At 43.2% G+C, this 17,977-nt stretch overlaps 1 protein-coding gene across 2 annotated transcripts in view; it reads right to left on the reverse strand.

Annotated features, from left to right (window-relative positions):
- Nucleotides 1-11,151: 11,151 nt before the first annotated feature.
- Cacul1 (CDK2 associated cullin domain 1) overlaps nt 11,152-17,977 on the reverse strand; it is a 62,915-nt gene continuing 56,089 nt past the window's right edge. For both annotated transcript variants that reach the window (XM_048791288.1, XM_015498313.2), the window contains 2 exons: nt 16,003-16,046; nt 11,152-15,624 (listed from right to left, as the gene is read on the reverse strand). In XM_048791288.1, coding sequence (XP_048647245.1) covers nt 15,584-15,624; nt 16,003-16,046 — 85 coding nt within the window. In that variant the 3' untranslated portion in view covers nt 11,152-15,583. The remainder of the gene's footprint in view (nt 15,625-16,002; nt 16,047-17,977) is intronic.

The raw sequence follows: 17,977 nt of genomic DNA on the forward strand, positions 1-17,977 counted from the left end.
AGGCAGCCCTGACCAGGACTGCCTTGGGATCCCTGTCAGAGGTTGACATACTCAGGCAGAGGGACAGCATGAATTCTGGCAGGGACCTGCATGCCCTGCCCTCTGGATCCCTGTCCATCAGAGCACTCAGCTTCTCGTGGCTGCTGCCAAGGGACAGGGACTATTCTGTGTCCATATCAGCCCTGCTCAAGTCCTCCACCACGTGCTCAGAGCACAGTGTCAGATCTGAATCAAAAGGTCACCCAAATTAGGGTTCTAATTTTAGTCCAAGATCAGAAAACATGAAAGATAACTTAGGAATTAGCCTTCAACTACACGATATGGAAATTGGAAACTTGAGACCTGATCCAGCCTACATGTCCCTTGCATGACAGGTGACTGGGACATGAGGCTGAATGTGTGTGTCTGGGTCCTGCTGTAGATCTGCACAATCAGAATCTTGGGAGAGGGATCAGCAGGGCAGGAGAAACTGCATTACTGACAAGCCCCCTTAGTGCCAGTCCTGCACTCTGGGATCCCTTTTCTTGCCAGAGACGAAATGGGGCGGCCAGGTGGCTAGGACCCAGGCAGATAATGCCAAGACCTGGGGCCCAGCTCTAGCAGATGCTATTGGGGCTGGTCCAGCCCTTGATTTGTTTAAGAGGTGACACAAGGCCCTGGATTTTAGCGACAGATAATCTGTTGTCCCTCAGGGGACCTGGGCTCCTGGCAGGAAGCTCTTTTAACTAATGATGCAGTTGCCGAGCAGCAGAGCATCAGCAGGGTGGGGTCCTCAGGGAGAAACTTGGTCACTGTCTGGGGACTGGTTTCAGGTCCTGATTTGGATCTAGCCAACTCAACTCTGCTGCTGTGAGGGCCTGAGCATGTCCCTGAGCTCAGCTCCTTCTGGGAGGGCAGAGTAACCAGGGGTCTACTTCCCGAGGGATGGGCTGAGATGTGCAGGTTGCTGTTTGCCTCCCTCGTTCTCTCCAACTCTCTGGAGCTACATTCAAGGTCCCCACCCTCACCACTCCCTTTCTGAGCAGATAAGGGAGAGGGGGGTGGAACTCGTCCTCCTGCTCCACTCTCAGACCTAAGCATTGCACCCCATCCCGGGGACACAGCCCTCCCATCCCCTAGTTCACCAGCCTGACTCCTTGCTCTGGAAGCAGCAAGGTCAGGGGCTAACTTGTTCTCTGCTTTATTTGGCACATCTTTAACTGCCCACCAGGGCTACTTCAACCAGCATGAGACTCCCAGGGTTGCCACTTCCAGTGACCAGCACTTCAGCTCCAGCCAGAGGAAGCCACTGATTGGTAGCCTTTACGGGTAAATGTCTGTTCCTGTGAAGTGTCCTGAAGTGCTGGGGGCTGGGGCTCAGCCCTTCTTCCAACTCGGACACTCTCTAGGTCTGTAACGGCCCAGGACCATGAGTACAAAGCCTAGGAGGGTCAGACCCAAGTGGGATGCAGCTCTATCCCCTGGTATTTGCGGTTACTGGCTTTCTCTGAATCACTCACCCAAGTGTAAACCGGGATTGCAAATGTTAGCGGGTCCCAGTGAGACCATCTTGGCAATCAGATGCCAGGCGTCTGCAGGACCGTAGCGCACAGCCTGACAACGGATGCGCTCAATAATTGAAAGCTATCGCTTCCACCCAAGGGCATCCTTTCAGGGACGCAGCTTGGACACAGGCCTAGGTATGGATTTAATAAGATGTGGGTGCTTTGAATTACCATGGAGATCGCCTAATACACGGAGGATGCTCAGTGGCTGTTGATTGAGTTAAAAGAAAACAAGAATCTAATTTTTGCCCCCAAAAGAGCAAGTTAAAAGACAACTTGAATAACGGGCTTTGGCTAGACAACATGTTAATAATTGCTGCTGTTTTTTCAATACTAAGAACTGCTTTCCAGAAAACAGTCATTTCAACTCACTGTGCTTGTAGCTACCATCATTTTCCCCAGTGCTAGTCTAGCCGGGCTCCTAGTAGGATGTGTCCTCAGGGTACTGCTGTAGTGGCAGAGCTTGGACACCCGTGCTCCTAACTAGCACCTGCACCGAATGCTAGGAACATGATCCGAGAGCCTCTGGCTCCCACCCGTCAGCTCACTGATGAAGGGGAACAGACCCTTTCAGCTCTATTCTCTGGTAGTTGGGCTTTCTTTCAACACAGCCCCCCCAAGAGGTAGTCTCCCATGGCACCACCTGGGCCCAGATGTATGCAGGTGACAGCCCTGGGGAGCTGGGGGGGGGACTGGAAATACATGTTGGGCCCCCAGTGCCACGGGTACCAGAAGCCTTATTAGGACCCAACAGCAGAACCTTGTAGAAAATGGAGCCGAGGAGCAAAGCACCTAGTTCCATTGCTCTGCGGGGCAACAGTGTGAAAAGGGCCCAGCACAGAGCAAGGGCTGCCTTGGTGGGGCCCCATCTGCAGAACCAATCTAGGCCTGCAGTTCAGTGTCTGCAGGACACTGAGGCTGCTGTGGCTCCTACCTGTCAAGGACTCATTCCAGCATTCCATGTGTCTGGTGGCAAACAGGCCACCTCTGTCATCACTAGCCTGCTGTGGGGGCAAGTGAGGCCTGATGTCCACCTACTCCCTCCCGGGACTGGCCTGGCTCCTGCCCTCCCAGGACATTCAGGCCAGGCTTGGGAGCACCTGCTGCTGCCTGGAGATGGCAAATGCATTTTTCACCCCATGGGGCTCCAGGGCAAAGGAAATTTACAGATGGTCAGCGGAGGAGAGACACAGCTGGAAGTGTTTGGCGGCTCATTAAACAGCGAAGAGCAGGGCTTCGAGACACCTGCCCAAACTGAGCAGAAGCATTTGCTCCCTCAGAGCCTGCTGGGAGGCTCAGCTTGGATGGGCAAGGGCCCTAGTGATGCCACGGCAGGGGCTGGTGACAGGGCTCTTGGATTTCTCTGCCAGTGGCTGATTAAGGCTCACTCTCAGGGACAGTATTGCTGGGTTCTCCACCCTGGGAATCCTGGACTGGGAACTGTTATTGTCTCCATCATAACTATGTTAGGGTTTAATTCCTCAGTGTGGCGGTGTTGGAAGATGGGCGCTTGAAAAGGTGATTAAGCCACATCATTACAGGGGATTGATGCCCCTCTCATTCTCTCATGGAAATGGATTAGTTCTTGTGAGTGGGTTGCTGTAGAGAGGCTATCCCCACTTGATTGGTCCCTTCTACTTCTCTGCCATGAGCCAGTGGGTGCTAACACCAGAAGCCAAGCAGATGCTTGGGCCCTGGTCTTGAACTTCCCTTTCTCTGTACCTATGGATTAACTAAACCTCTTTTCTTGATAACTTATGCATTCTCTGGTATTTTGTTGTAGCAACACAGAATGGACAAAACCAGAAATCAACCTAGATAGTCTCTTCTTTCTTCCCAGAAAGGAGTGCAGAGGAAGGAATAAACTGTGTCACTGTCTTTTAAATATATTCATCTGTTAATATCTAGTTTAAAAAATGCCCCAAAGTGGCTAACAAAAACCCCACTTACAGGAAAAGGGTTACATGGAAAGCAAGAGCCCCCCGGAGATTCTTGGGGAGGGTGGTGAGTTCTTAAGGCAAGTGGCCTGAAAGCAACAAACACTGACCCTCACCCCTTAAGGTGAAGAAGGAAAGGTTGTGGTTGGTGGAACAATGCAGAGCTAAAGCCTTTGGGAGGGCAGGCGTCAGGCAGAACCAGACCACAGCAGCAAGAGCCCCAGCAGCCTTGTGGAGTCTCTGCTCTTGGGAAGGCTGCTCCCACCTTCTGCAGACTGTGAGCTGCCTAGACACTTCCAGCTCCAGCAGAGGGCCTCATTGGCTTGGGTTACTCTCCACTGGTGGTGTGAAGCAGGATCCCTTCACCAGCAGTCTCCCTAAGACCGTGTTGAACACAGAGACACTCTCCCAAGCAAAGTGAAGGAGGGCAAGTGAAGTTAAGCAGATCCAAACACCATGGGCCAGTTCCTTTTATTAAAAGACTGGAGGTTAAGAGCAGCTCACTGACTTGCTTGGTAAATGAATGGCAGAACTCAAAGTCCCAGTGATCCAGATTCTAGAATTCTCCCTGCCACAGTGTTCAGCCACCCCCAAGTATATCGGACTTTGGCTGGCATCCCTCTCTCTGATCAGCAAACAATGGTGCTTTCTTGTCTCATTGGTAGGACAGTCACTGTAGCTTAGGGATCTCTGGCCCTTCCTCTCCACGTGCCCTAGAAATATGGTCTTGCTCCTCCCACGTATTGGGGCACTTGGGCCATCTGTGGGCCCAAAGCTTAGGGCTCCTGTCCACCAAGGTGTGCTGCTGACATGGGGACAGCCACCAGAGCAAAGGGTCCGTCACTGCTGCCCCATGGTGCCAGCAGCTAAGCGGTTGTGAAGCACACTCTGATGAAGTGTGACAAATTGTGACAAGTGTGCACTTCCTGGCACCTGCTCTGTGCTGGGCCATTGTGGCTGCATCCTGAAGCCTGACACCAACCCTTGACAGTGTGAGACTGTTAAGGACCAGCTGCTGCTACAGTTGGGTGATCTCAGACAGGCCCCTTCACATCTGAGAGCTCTGGCTTTCACTGGAATGCAGGGCTGCTGTCAGGTTCACTGTGACAACAGGCAGAATGCTCTGCCAAGTTGCAGGGCATGCCGTGAGCAAGCAGTAAGGGTGTAAATGGGACCAGAAGCAGTGGTGGTGGCAATTCTGACACATGAAGGATGAGCAACCAGAAGGCAGTAAGCATGAGTACTCTAGCTTTACAGTGGAGGAAAACTGGCATAGAAAGCTGAAGTGAGCTGCAGAGGGACCCATGCAGGACCAGGTGCCAGCTGGCCCCAAGATAGTTGAGTCTGAGGCTGGCATTTTTGCACTGCAGCGTGCTTCCACCCAGGAGTCCTGGTCAGCTAAACATGGCCAGGGCCTAATCTGACCCGCAGTCTGATCTCTTGAAATGCATTTACATCCAATCTTCCCCAGAGCACCTGTCCCTCATCCCTCCCAAGGACCTGCACTCTGACTGACTGGGGCCCCACAGGGGAAAGCCTTCCTGCTTTTCATGTCATTCCCTGCATTAGCAGACAGATTCAGCACCTTTAATCTTCTCCTTGCCATTCTTGCAGTTTGGAAGCAATTCCTCACTTTCATGGCCACCAAGGATTAGCTTAATTGAGCATGGTTTTCAGTAGACTCAGGAACTTCATTTGTGAGGAGTGACTGTAACCAGGTCATTGTTGAAAAGTCTGAGCACAGAGAGTCCACTGTCAGAAGAGAACATTTTCCACACCCAGAGAAGACTCCCAGCTGCAGGAAATCAGCTGACAAGGACTTCAAATGACCCTCTTCCAAGCTTCACCTGAATGACTGTGAGGACATTTTAGCTGAAGCTATACTAATTCAGTTCAATTCTCCAGTCCCTAACTGGAAGCCAAAAATGTACTGTGAAAGTTGGCAAGAGAACGCTGTAAATAAAACACAGCTGAGTTCCTACACCAGGCTGAGTTCAACAGCTCAGACCCTTGATTTTAAGATAAACATTTAAATCTTCTCAAAACAAATGGCCCCATTCTCCTTCACAGTTACTAGTTTGGGGGTGTTCATGTATTCTGACTTCCCCAAATGGAAAGGGAAGAGAACAGTAGTGGGTGTCTGGGTAGTTTCACTGCTCCTTGAGGGATGCTGGGCAAGAGTGGCCCTCTTCTTCAACTGGCCTGACAAATGTAGCAATTAGGTGAAGGCCCAGGGGGAAGAAGCAACACAAGGACCAAGACAGAAGCTGGCCAGGCGGAAAGCTGCAAGAAACATGTTTCCAATGACGCCAATAATCTGGAGTTGCCCAATTCTTGGGACTTCCTCCTTATATTTTAAGTCAGCAGTCTCTGTAGTGAACAAGATGACCCACAGGAAGAAGCCACGAGTTACCTGTTTGAGTAAAGAAGCTTTACCAACACTGAATACCCTCTCAGTTCCCGTGCAGAGCGGCCAGGGGACACACACAGGTGAGGGATCCTCAGAAGACTGGGAGAGCTCTGCAGGACACTGTTCTCTTGCAGAATGCTGCGATCCCTGTGTCCACTGGACTTACAGATGTCATCATCTTACCTAAGAGCATATGGCAGTTCATGAGACAAGGATGTTTAAACCCCTGAAGAGGCAGGCTGCTTTTCTCACAGCAACATTCTTAAAATACTGTCAACCTAAAGATGTTCTGGGCAGGTTTTTACAGATTCAAAAAAGAGGCTTTATCTGACCCTTCAAGAAAAAGAAGAAAAAACTAAAAAGAAGAAAAAAAACCTTGTTCCAAAACAAATTTGCCTTAGGAGCCCTGTGAAAGGTTGGTTAAGTGTGTATTCAGCTTTATAAAAATATTTTGCCCCAAACTATCCCCCCAAAAAAGTATACTCTCTAACCTGGAAAATGAAATCTAAAAAACGTTTCAGTAGGTTTTCATCCCATTGATACCAATAGTAAAAATGCAACTCTGCTAATTATTCACCAAGAACAGTTACTGACACTGGGTAAGATGAAACTCAAAAGATTTCTACATCTTTGTAAAACTGGCAGATGGAATAGAATAATTCTATTTAGAATTTAGAACACAAATATCAATGAAGTGGCCTGTTAAGTTACAATAGCCACTAAAATCAAGCAATAAAGTAAACCTACCTTAGGACCAACAAGAACTTGAGGTGTTCTCATACAGTGTTTAAACTAGGAGTTTCAAAAACAGAGAATATTTATAATCATGTGGCTTTAACGAAAGAAAAAACCTTTAGAAAGAAAAAGCAGGTTTAAAAACAAAAATACCACCAACAGTATTGTAAAACATTTTAAACTCATTTAAAAAATGTTCTATTTCTTCTGTGAATTAGTAAGAGCATATATTCCAATTTAAGCATGAATTTTAAACACACATGTGGCCAGTATACACACACACACACACACACACACACACACGCACGTTGGGGCGAGTGCTCCATGGATTTCAAAGGCAGGTGACTGTGCACAGGGTTGGGTCTCAGGCCATTGTTTGAGTTCTTAGAACAAACTTCTCTAACCCCAACAAAGAACTGTATTGTTTTCTATTTTTTATAATGCTTTTAAACTTAATTTTCTCCAGCAGTACCAGCACCTTTCATTGAATCATCATGGTCAGAATGATTTTTAAAAGATATCTTTAATGTACTCTAAATACTTCAAAGTAATTGAGTTCATTTCTATTTTTAAAACTGTTTTCCATTAACTTGCTATTTATACCAGTGTAGCCATTTTAATTGCGCTTTTAAAGAATGGGATGTTTGGTTCAGCAAATTCCTTCTATTTTTTTCTTCTTTCAAGGAAGAGTTTCCTATTTTCATGTTTATACTTCTAGTAAATTTTTAAATTATATTTAAAAGTAGTCTTTGGTTTGGTTTTGTACTGAATTTATACAGTAACTCAAGGGGAACTGACATGCTAATAGGGTCAAAAGGTTATTATCAAGTACTCATGAGCTTCTGGGCTCCTCTCTGAACTCATTCCCTCTACCGCCCCTTCCCCTAAGGAAATCATGATTCTGAATGATGTTAGTCATTTTCTTAGTAAATTTACTATTTGTGAATGAGTCCCTTAGTGATACTCTGTTTTCTGATTTTGAACATTTGTATAAAGGTGCCCATGCTGGTTCTCCTTGGGCTTGCTTCCCTTACAGCTGTCTGATGCCCATCCTGCTCCACAGAGCTCCACTGCACAGAGACCTCTTTACCCACTGTATGGCAGGTGGGCACTGGCTTCTTCCTTCCCTTCCTTCTTTTGTGGTGCTGGGGATGGAGCACAGGGCCCTGTGCATACCAGGCAAGCGCTTTACCACATATCTCTGGCCCCTGTGTAGCTCAGTTAACACTGATAGAGTTGCTCCTGCACATCTCCGGCACACATGTGCATGAGTTCTGAAGTGCAGAGGGGCTATCAGATGAACTGTGCAATTGCACCAGGCCACACTGTTCCTAAGTGGTGCTCCAACTGTCACACCAATAGTAACAGAAGGTAGTCACTGTTGCCAAAATGTCTCTGAATGTTGGTATTTTCTGACGTTTTATAGTTTCTGTTAATTGGATGGCTAGAAAAATTTATGGTTTTAATGTGTTTCCTGAAGACTAAATAAGGCCAAACAGCTTTTCATGTTTATAAGCCACTTCTTCTTCTTCCTTGAAATTCCTGCCTGTTTGGTTCCATTTCTCCAGGGTGTTTTCAGTATGAATTTGCATCCAGGTGTTCTTTACCAGGGATGTATGTAAGTTTTTCACTCTATGGCCTGTTTGGAAAACAAAACTATTCACTATCAATGAAGCCAAATTTTTTCTATTGACTGAGGCTTGTACTATCTTGTGCAGGAGATCCTTCCCCAACCCTAAGTCATTGTTTCAATCACTGCATTTACACTAAGTTTTACATTCCTACAGTGCTAGTTTATATTCCCCTCACACATCATTCCTTCTTAGAAACGTCTTGAGCATCCTTGGCCCTTTGGTCTTTCATTAAAATTTAAAATTGGTTTGTCAAGTTTTACAATGAAGACCACTGGGATTTCTTATTGAACTCCACAGAATCTATTGGCCAATTTGGAGAAAGAATTGGGATCTTGGTTAAGGTTAAATCAAGTCTTCTCATCCACCACTTTTTATCCATTTATGAAGATCCATAAAATTTTGCATTTGTTTAAATTGTCCCCTCATTAACACCATATACTTAAGATTTATGCTTAGGTACGTAATATTTTTTTGTTCCTCGTATGAATTGTACATAATTATGTCTTAAAAATTTTAAAACCATCCCTGTTTGTACCTGGTACCCGAAAATGAAACTGACACTTGCCTATTGATTTTGTCCCAGAAACCCTGATAAGCTTCAACGGGGGGAAAAAAAATCTACTTGCTTAGAAGCATTCACGTTTTCAATAAGAAAAGTTGTATTTACTTAGCACTCAGACTGTATTTTTTATAAAAAATTATATCTACTTAGAAGCAGTCAAGATTTTTAATTAAAAATAACTATAATCCTGATAAACTATTAACTATTCTATTTGCCTCATAGATTTCTTTTCTTTTGGTTTTTCTCTGGTTACTGGGGAAAGAACAGGAGCACTTTACCATTCAGCTATATCCCCAGTCCTTTTTCTTTCTAATTTTGAGACAGAGTCTTGCTAAATTGCTGAGGCTACCCTTGAATCACAATCCCTCCAACCTCAGACTTCCTGAGTTGCTGGGATTACAGGTTTGCAACATCATGCCTGGCCGCCTTGTGCATTCTTTAGATTTTCATAAACAATCTGATCTCATAACTACTACTACTACTTTTTTTTTTTTTTTTGGTGATACTGGAAACAGAACTCAGGGGTGCTTTACCACTAAGCTACACCTCCAATCCTTTTTGAGACAAGATCTAAATTGCTGAGGCTGGACTTGAACTTTGCGATCCTCCTGTCTCAGCCCTGAGTTGCTAGGACTACAGGCATGTGCCGTATCCATGCCTGGCTTGATCATACAACTCTAATCTAGTAAATATCAACCACATTGATTTTCTAATATTAATCAAACTTGCATCCCTGAGATAAACCCAATTTGGTGACCAATTGTTGTACACTGTTAGATGTGGTTTACAAACAGTGCTTCCAATTAAAGGGTGCAATGTGTTTTACACAAACACCCCCCCCCATAGGTCAAGTTATTGGCTGTGCTATTTGGTTTTCTGTGTCCTTACGTAATCTTAGTCACTTGGTCTTCTGCACCATCTGTTAGCTGCTGAGGGCAATGTACTGACATACCCACTGTGTTGGTAGCTTCGTCCACTTCCTGTAGTTGCATTCATTTTGAGGTATTTTATTAAAACATTTCAGTAACTAAGAAGTTTTAAATTGCTATACTCTCTAGGCTATCACTAGCAATTTGGGGAGGTGAGGACTTAATATGGGGAAACGAAGATTCAAAATAATAACCCACCAGGAACACACAGAAGGGAGTGTTTAAATAGTTCCCTACTGGCTACAAGGAAATCAAAGGTAGCTGTCAGGCGATTCCAATGCAAAGAAAGAAAAAGTCAATGAAACCCGCTGTACCTGGTAACCAAAACATAAGATACTATCACAACAGGGCTTACATTAAAAAAAAAAAGGAGTGGTGGTGGTGGTGGTGGTTTGGTGATGGTGAGAACTGGCATTCTTAGAACACTGTAGGAAAGGATACTTCTAAAGAAACAGCAAGAAAAACTACAATTGTGAAGTAAGGCTAAAAAACCTTCTACTGATTTCACAGCAGGAAAACAAAGCATTATACAGAAAGCATGGTAGAATCCATGCAAAAATTCCCAAGCCAGAGAGCCCTAAGGTCTACAAAAGAAACTTTTTTTTTTTTTAAACATGCTAGATATATACCTCTGCATGTACTCCATATGTCTACAGAATCTCCCCACCCCCACCCGCCCCCCCAACATATTCACACAGAGTTTCCATCACTGGTGCAGGGAGAGTCAGGACTGACACCCTGTAGGCTGAGTAACTGTGGCAACAATGCGTGCAAAGTATGTGTCAGTCCTGATCTCTATACCAGAATTATTTTTTATAAGCAAAGATCAAATATCTATACTATAATAAAGTTCTAGTGACCCAGGTATCAAGGCTGGGGACCTCTGTACAAGGTTTATAACATAACAAGGCCAAGGACATCTATACAAGATTTATTTCATTAACTACAATAGTATAGTATATACCCTAATACAGAAGGAGTGATTCAAAATCCACCAAGGGTTAAAGGTCAAAACCAAAGTCAATGACTTTGTATCAAGGTCAGTTAAGTATTTCACCCACTGTTTGGTTTTTCTTGGACTAATGAATGAATTCACATGCACAGCACCTGCTCTGGCCTTGCCATGCCTTCTGACAACTAGCACCACCAGGGACAAGCCTTCATTGCCACATCCTTGTCCTGGCTGTCCTGGTAGGTGGCAAAGACCTTTTGCCTGCATTTCATCTCCAAATTACATAGACACATTTCTGTTTCTAGCCACAGCTCCCCCACAACTTCACCTGAATTGCATGGTTATAATACTGACAAATAGGGCTCTTAAGTGAGTAAACTGCTGTCTTCTAAGTGACTATCCACAGACTTATTGCACAGGTACCCAGTCACAACACTGAAATGACTTATGAGATTCAATACAAAATATTTATTTTTTTCCAAACCACAGAATTCTCAGCCCCAAAGTCATCCTATAAATTTTCCAGATTTGTAATCCATTAACATTTTTCTGAACAATGCAGTCCAATCTGAAAGGAAGATAATTTCCAACTAGCAGGGGTGCAATGTATACTGGAGTCCCATGAGAAAAGATCTATGATTAGCATTTTCTTGACTTCTCCCCCAGCCGCCCCAGCAACACGAGCAGAAACAGCACCTATACTTGTGCCACTCGACTCTGGAGAGATGTTCAAAATAGGGTCTTGGAGAGTGGAGGAGGGAGGTGCCAGGGACTAGTTAATCAATACAGGGGAAGAAGAGGAATCATTTCCCTTGAGAAGAACAGAGCTCCTTTCATATATTATGGTGGCCAGAAACTCAGGCAAATTTTGACAGAGTAATGAAAGTAATAGGAAAGCTATTTCTCCACCAACTCCTATGACTTCCATTTTAGCTTCTGATAAAAATAAACTTCATCTTATACAAACTTATTGAAAACAGTAATCACACCCAAAAAGGTCCTCTAAATCTGTTATAGGTTTCAAAGGATTCACATTCTGACCTTGAATTTCAAAGTCCCCTTAAGAGGTCTAGAATTGGATTAAAGTAAACACAATATCCCAAGCTTAAAGTTCAATGACACACACACAAAAATCAACTCAAAACATCCAAACAATGGCTAGATAGCTAAAGAAGGCTTTTTTGTTTTACTGTTTAATTGTAAATTTTTTGTTATCTCAGATTAGTGTATATCCATAAAACAATGCTCAGTTAGTTTAATAATAGCTGCTTATTGAACAATTGAATTTTAGCTCAAGGGCAATGCCTCTTTCTTAATAATCACAGAAATAATTAACTGCTATAAGACAGGGTGGGATGGGGGGAGAAAACACAGGCTGCCTCAATAAGAAGACAAAATATGGAAGGGCTATTTACTGTATACAGGGAGATTCAAGAGGATTATTTAAATACTATGGTACAAATGCTCCTGCTTACTTTATAACTGCAGAAACCAATTGGGTTTGCCAGATCACCATTACCTTTGCCAATAGGTGTACAGACCACTCTGAAGTTACCCTTTTGTGTTGAAAACCTTCAAATTCCTTGTTTGGTCAGTACAGAATATTGCGAGGTGATGCATGTGCAAACTCTTCCTGAGGAATTATTTATGTGTGCAAATTTGCAACCCAACAGAATGCCTGGTATACATACAGCAAGGTGAGTGGGGCTGCTGGGCAAGTCTGAGCACTGGAGACGTGTGCACTGTTCCTGGTCATGGGCATCCATTCCTTTGTAATCCCACCACCCACAAATTAGCTTCCATTCTAATGAAAGGGAGGAAAACTGCTATAATTTTTTAACAGGAACAGGAAAAAATGTGACTTTGCCATGAAAGTTATAAAGCAGGAGTCATACAACAGTTTGGTGCTTCTTTTCACTGATTCTGCCTAGGAACTATTGGGCTAAGAGTCACGACATCAGGTTTTGCTTTCTACCCCCAAAGAAAATGAAGCAGTACTTCCTGTCGGGTTAGGGTGCAGCAGTGACAACAGAATTCAAGAGATAGGACACTGTTACTGAGGCTTAAGGCTAACCTTTAAAATACGTACCATCTCTCTAATTATCACCCATTTACTTTTACATGTTATTAACTCAAGATGACTCACCCATCTTTTTTGTTAAGGATCTAGTTTCAGGTTGCACATACATACTAGTCAGTTTTGCCAAATCAACTGCATGTGTTGTCTAACCAATCAACCAGCATGTACAATATTCTATCTTCAATGATTTGGGTTTTCAATGATTTGATACAAAAGCCAGTATTTAGCTGGCATGGAAAAACTATACACTGTGCTGGCAAGAAGAATACAAGGAAACATGAGAAGAACATACTTCCTGGCAAACCGTACACAGTCAATACAAAATGGAAGGGGCCAAGTTGTATTTCTTCATGCTGCAAACTAAAAAAAAAAAAAAATGTCAAGAATTTCAATTAATAAGCAAGGTCACTTTCAACTTAAAGTAATTTTTTTTTTTTTGTTTTTTTTTTTTTTTTACACTGCAACATACTTCAAGGGGCTAAAGATGTGTTCACCACCAAGACACATGCCTTGGGGAATGTGCACAGCCTTCCTGTATGCCTTCCAATAATGGCTTTGTGGTACCAAACCTTAACCCACAGCTGGCTGCAGCCATTGTGCAAAAATTAGAGAAACTAAATTCTGCAGACATTCCTTCACCTACTTTTTTGTTAACACATACACAACAATAAAAGGAATTAAAGTATTTTCCATTAACTTATAATGCAAAAACATCGTACATAAGATATTAATGCCAATTCCCATCATAATACAGTGCTGTCATAGGGAAAGTTCTGATCTTGGCCAAAAATGAATGCTCTCTCCCAGAAAAAAGCACTTGGTTATATTATCGGGATACTGAAGAATTCACCCATGTATAAAGAAATGCTTCAATTTTATTCCTTTGAGAAATATCATTAAAGCCACTCAGGAGAGACTTCAGTTCCAGGTATATTTATAAGCCTACGGAAAGCACTCCATTGAGAAAAGTAAAATTTGGGCTTCATGATAAAATGGAATTCTTTCTTGACACTAGAATGTTACTGGTGTAGCAAATCAAGCTATACAGGTCATAGTGAAGGCCTGTATGTGTTCTTACAGTAATTCAGTGTTCATTACACAATCTAAGATGCAAACAGAGTGAAATGAGTCCAATTAAAGCCCTCCACAAAATCCACCCATTCTGGATGATAAGTACTTAAAAATATATCTGAGAACCTTCGCTTAATTTTACCCCTCTGCAGAATAATTTTTTACAAATCAAGGACTTTCTATTAGATAACATACCATGTGCCCAGTATGGCACTTCTAGCTCTTCCACCCATGACACTCCCCAAAAAAGGACATGCTGAACTGGCAGAGGCAGCTCTATGAAAAATTTTCAGATCAGGTGTGTCTTCTTTCCCTGCCAAGTTTTCTGGATAGATCAGGACCAGTGTGACTAGTCTGATAAGGCCCAGGAAAGTGAAGGCTACGTTTAATCTACATTTAAGAAAAACTGAGTAGAAAAATATTCTCCCCTTGCCACACTTTCTATTTTTATTTGACTTTCAAAGCCAAACAGAATTAGCTTCAGAGACTTTTATGAAGAACTAAACAGCCTTGCAGGTATGGTGAAACAGAAAACACAGCTTTGCTACAGCTGGAAGGGGACCTTAAAAAAGAGCAGAACTTCTTCCCTACTAAGCTCAAATGTCAAATATAATATTTAAAAGATGCAGAGCACAGATTCTACCTTTTTAAAGTACTTATCACCCATTAAAATGAAATGGATCAGGAACTCCACACCATGGATTATATTTGGTTTTAATAACTATCACTTCCAGAATGTCGTAGGAAGCAGCTCTTGCTGTTGGACAATCTCCACAATATTAAAAGGGGGCAGGGGCATTAGTACTGCAGGGCTGCCCACCCTTGAATTACGGCTGCCCATGCTAGAGCGGCTGGTGAAACAGGTAAGGTGATGGCAGGAATGCAAATGCTCTACAAGAGTTGGTCCCCACACAAACATGAACACGCCTGGTGCAGCAGGGGAAATCTGACCAATGTGCAACACGTTTCCATTCTCCCACTTAATTAGCATCCTATAAGTCACCCACCATCTTAGTGGGTTGGTTTGGAATACCATCACCTTCTTCAGGAAGTACTTGTGAGTTTGACAACACTGCCACACAGTTGCAAAGTGCACAAAGCTCAAGGCACAGAGTAGAAAGTTGTGAACTGATGAGGGAAAAGTTCTAATGAAAGTAGTTAGCATTCTCCTTGAACAAGACTTCCTAATACTAAACAAAGATCAACTCTTATTTTTAAAGGAGCTGTTTGGGTTATGGGTGAAAATACTGTATTGTAACCATTTGCTTGGTTTTAAAGCAAAAGATATCTTGACATGTGAAACCAATATGCTGTTAAGTCCCAAGTCCACAAATGAACAAAACAAGTGCTTTAAAAAAAAAAAAAAAAAAAAGATTCTTCTGCCCTTATATTTTTGGAGGAAGCTGCTGATTTTGGCTGTCAGATTTCACTCAGCAATAGTCAATTTCCCCGAAGCTTGTTCCTCATAGAATCTGTAGATAAACTCATTAAAAGATTGTCCCATTTCAAAATCACCCCCAAGTCTAGCAGCAACTGTTTTCGTTTTTGTTTCTTGTTAGTTTTTTGTTTTTTTAAAATTACAAACCAAAGTAAGAAGTCCAGCATTCTCTCCCAAGAACAGCCTTGTGACAGAGCTCCTGAGTGTCGAAGGCCCCGCTGTGCTCAGAACACAGTCTCTGCAGCTCCAGTGTGTCCTCTCCTCGGGAGGAAAGTACATTCAACACATTCACTATCTGTATCCCCTGGAACTTGCACATGCAGATGAGCTGTCTGAAAAAAGGTCAGAACAGAAAAATGCATGAGGAGCAGACAGCATATGACGATGGCAGGAGTCTGTTTATCCAACTTATATGTCTTAATCCTCTCCCCCAAGAGGTCTTAGGAAAAATTCCCCATAAAATCATGGGGTTCTGAGTAAAGTCAAAAGGGGGCCAAGAGCATCAGAAACTGACCCTGGGTCATTGCCCCATCCTTGCAGATATTAAGGAATCCAGTGGCCTCCTGACAGCTGCCTCAATAGCCTGACCCTGGTCACACATGGCACCTTAGCACCACTAAGAACACAAGGGACATGACACACTGTGTGGGTATCCTACTGGCTGCCCTAGCACAAGACCACCCAAAAAGGGAAGGAACTTTGCCACTTACTGTAAGCCAATTCATCCCCAGCTCTCTTCCGGGACTGGTCACCTCTGGGGAAAGGAAAAAGAAGGCAGTCAGCAGACCTGACTGATTTCTTGACACACCACAAGAGAATAAACAAATCAGCACAATTCATAGGAAATATTTCAATTCTAACCCAACTACCTGTTATAAATAGACATTAGGGGCTGAAGGCCATAGCTCAGTGGCAGAGATCTTGCAAAGCGCATATGGACCACTGGGTTCCATCCCCAGCAGCACCACATAATGAATACATAAATGTATTCTGTCCATCTACAACAAAAAATTATTTAAAAACAAAAACTAAACTAAAATATACATTAAACATAAGCTGATTTGTACCCTGAATGTTCTTAACTAAGGGTATAGTCTTTTAAATATGAAGAATCATCTATAAGAATGGTTTACACTGAGTTCTAAAAATAAGTTCATATTAAAATATCTTTGAAGGCAAATCTGGGTTCTGCTATCAACCTCCCTAGTGACGTGCATATACTAGGGCAAATTTCAAATATGAAATTTAAAATTTTAGCTATTCCCCATAAGCCCCACTGAACCAAAAACTCCTAAAGCCTTTGAAAACTCTCAGAACCCATGACTTTAAATCTTTCACAAGCCAGTGGCTTCCAGATTTAATATAAAGCACTGATCTCTGTTATTGTGTGGATATAAGGTATCCCTCAAAAGCTTGTGGGTCAGACAATGTAAAAATATTCCAGAGGTGAAATGATCAATCAGTGAATTAATCCCCTTGATGGGATTAACTGGTAGCTGGAGGCTGGGAGGGTGTGGCTGGATGAGGTGGGTCAATTGGGATACATATTTTGTATCTAGAGAGTGGGTATCTCTCTCTCTCTCACTCACTCACTCACTCTCCTCCTTGATCATCATTTGAGCTGCTTCTCTTTGCCACACTCTTCATTTGTAAGCCCAACTGCCTCATCACCAGTATCTATGCACTGTAAATTGACCATGGCAGAAAACAGTGCCATTTCCACTCCATCCCCACCTCTTTCTCAGTTTCCATCTCAATAACACTACCATCCATCCCAGTTTCTCAGGCCAACAGTCGAGGTCATCCCTGATTTCTCTCTTCCCTTTACCCTGGGGTATTTTGCTCCACATACAATCCCGAGTCAAACACTGTCTCCAAGTCCACCGCTATAGCCTCAATCCAAGCCACCATCACCTCTCCTCCCCTCTGCAATTGCATGAGACTTACTAAGTTTAGACAAAAGCCACACTGGTCTTAGGTAAAAGCAAACCTAAGATTAGTTCACACCTTTGATTAAAGTCCTTTATGACTTCCCATTACAGTGAAAAATCAATTCCAATTCATTTTCCCAGCCTGGTGACATGGCTCCTGCCTGATTCTCCAACCTCATTTTTTACCTCTGTTCATTACATTATAGCCACCCTGGCTCTCTGTCCCTTTGGACATGTCAACACTTTTGTCCTTAGGATTTTCTCTATCTGCAACACTGCCCCCCTCAGGCAGTCACACAGCTGTCTCCTTTCTGCCCAGCTCCAACATCTCCCCTTCAGAGGACATTCCATTAGGTCAGTTGGAACAGCCCCTCACACTATCTCATTCCCTGTTTAATTTCTTCACAGCACCTATTAGTACTTATATTTTATTATTTGCCTATAACATTAGAACAGAAATTCCAGAAAAGCTGGTACTTTTCCTATCTTATACACTCTAGTACCTAGAAGAATTATAGCACAGAGACACTTAATATTTGTTGAACTAACAAATTAGTGAATGACATGAGCTCACAGATGGACTATTAAAATGCTAGCCTGAGTATGTCTTACACCATCACTTCAATTACCCAAATAACGAAGCCTAATATTCCTAACACAAAGCCACTGCTACCAATTACTCTGAAAGACCACAGTAATGGAAGATTTCAAAGAATCTAAAAAGTATCCAAAGCCCCCCCCCACCCCACCACAC

This window comes from Marmota marmota, unplaced genomic scaffold (assembly GCF_001458135.2).
Source record: "Marmota marmota marmota unplaced genomic scaffold, marMar, whole genome shotgun sequence".
In the NCBI taxonomy this organism is placed as follows: Eukaryota; Metazoa; Chordata; class Mammalia; order Rodentia; family Sciuridae; genus Marmota; species Marmota marmota.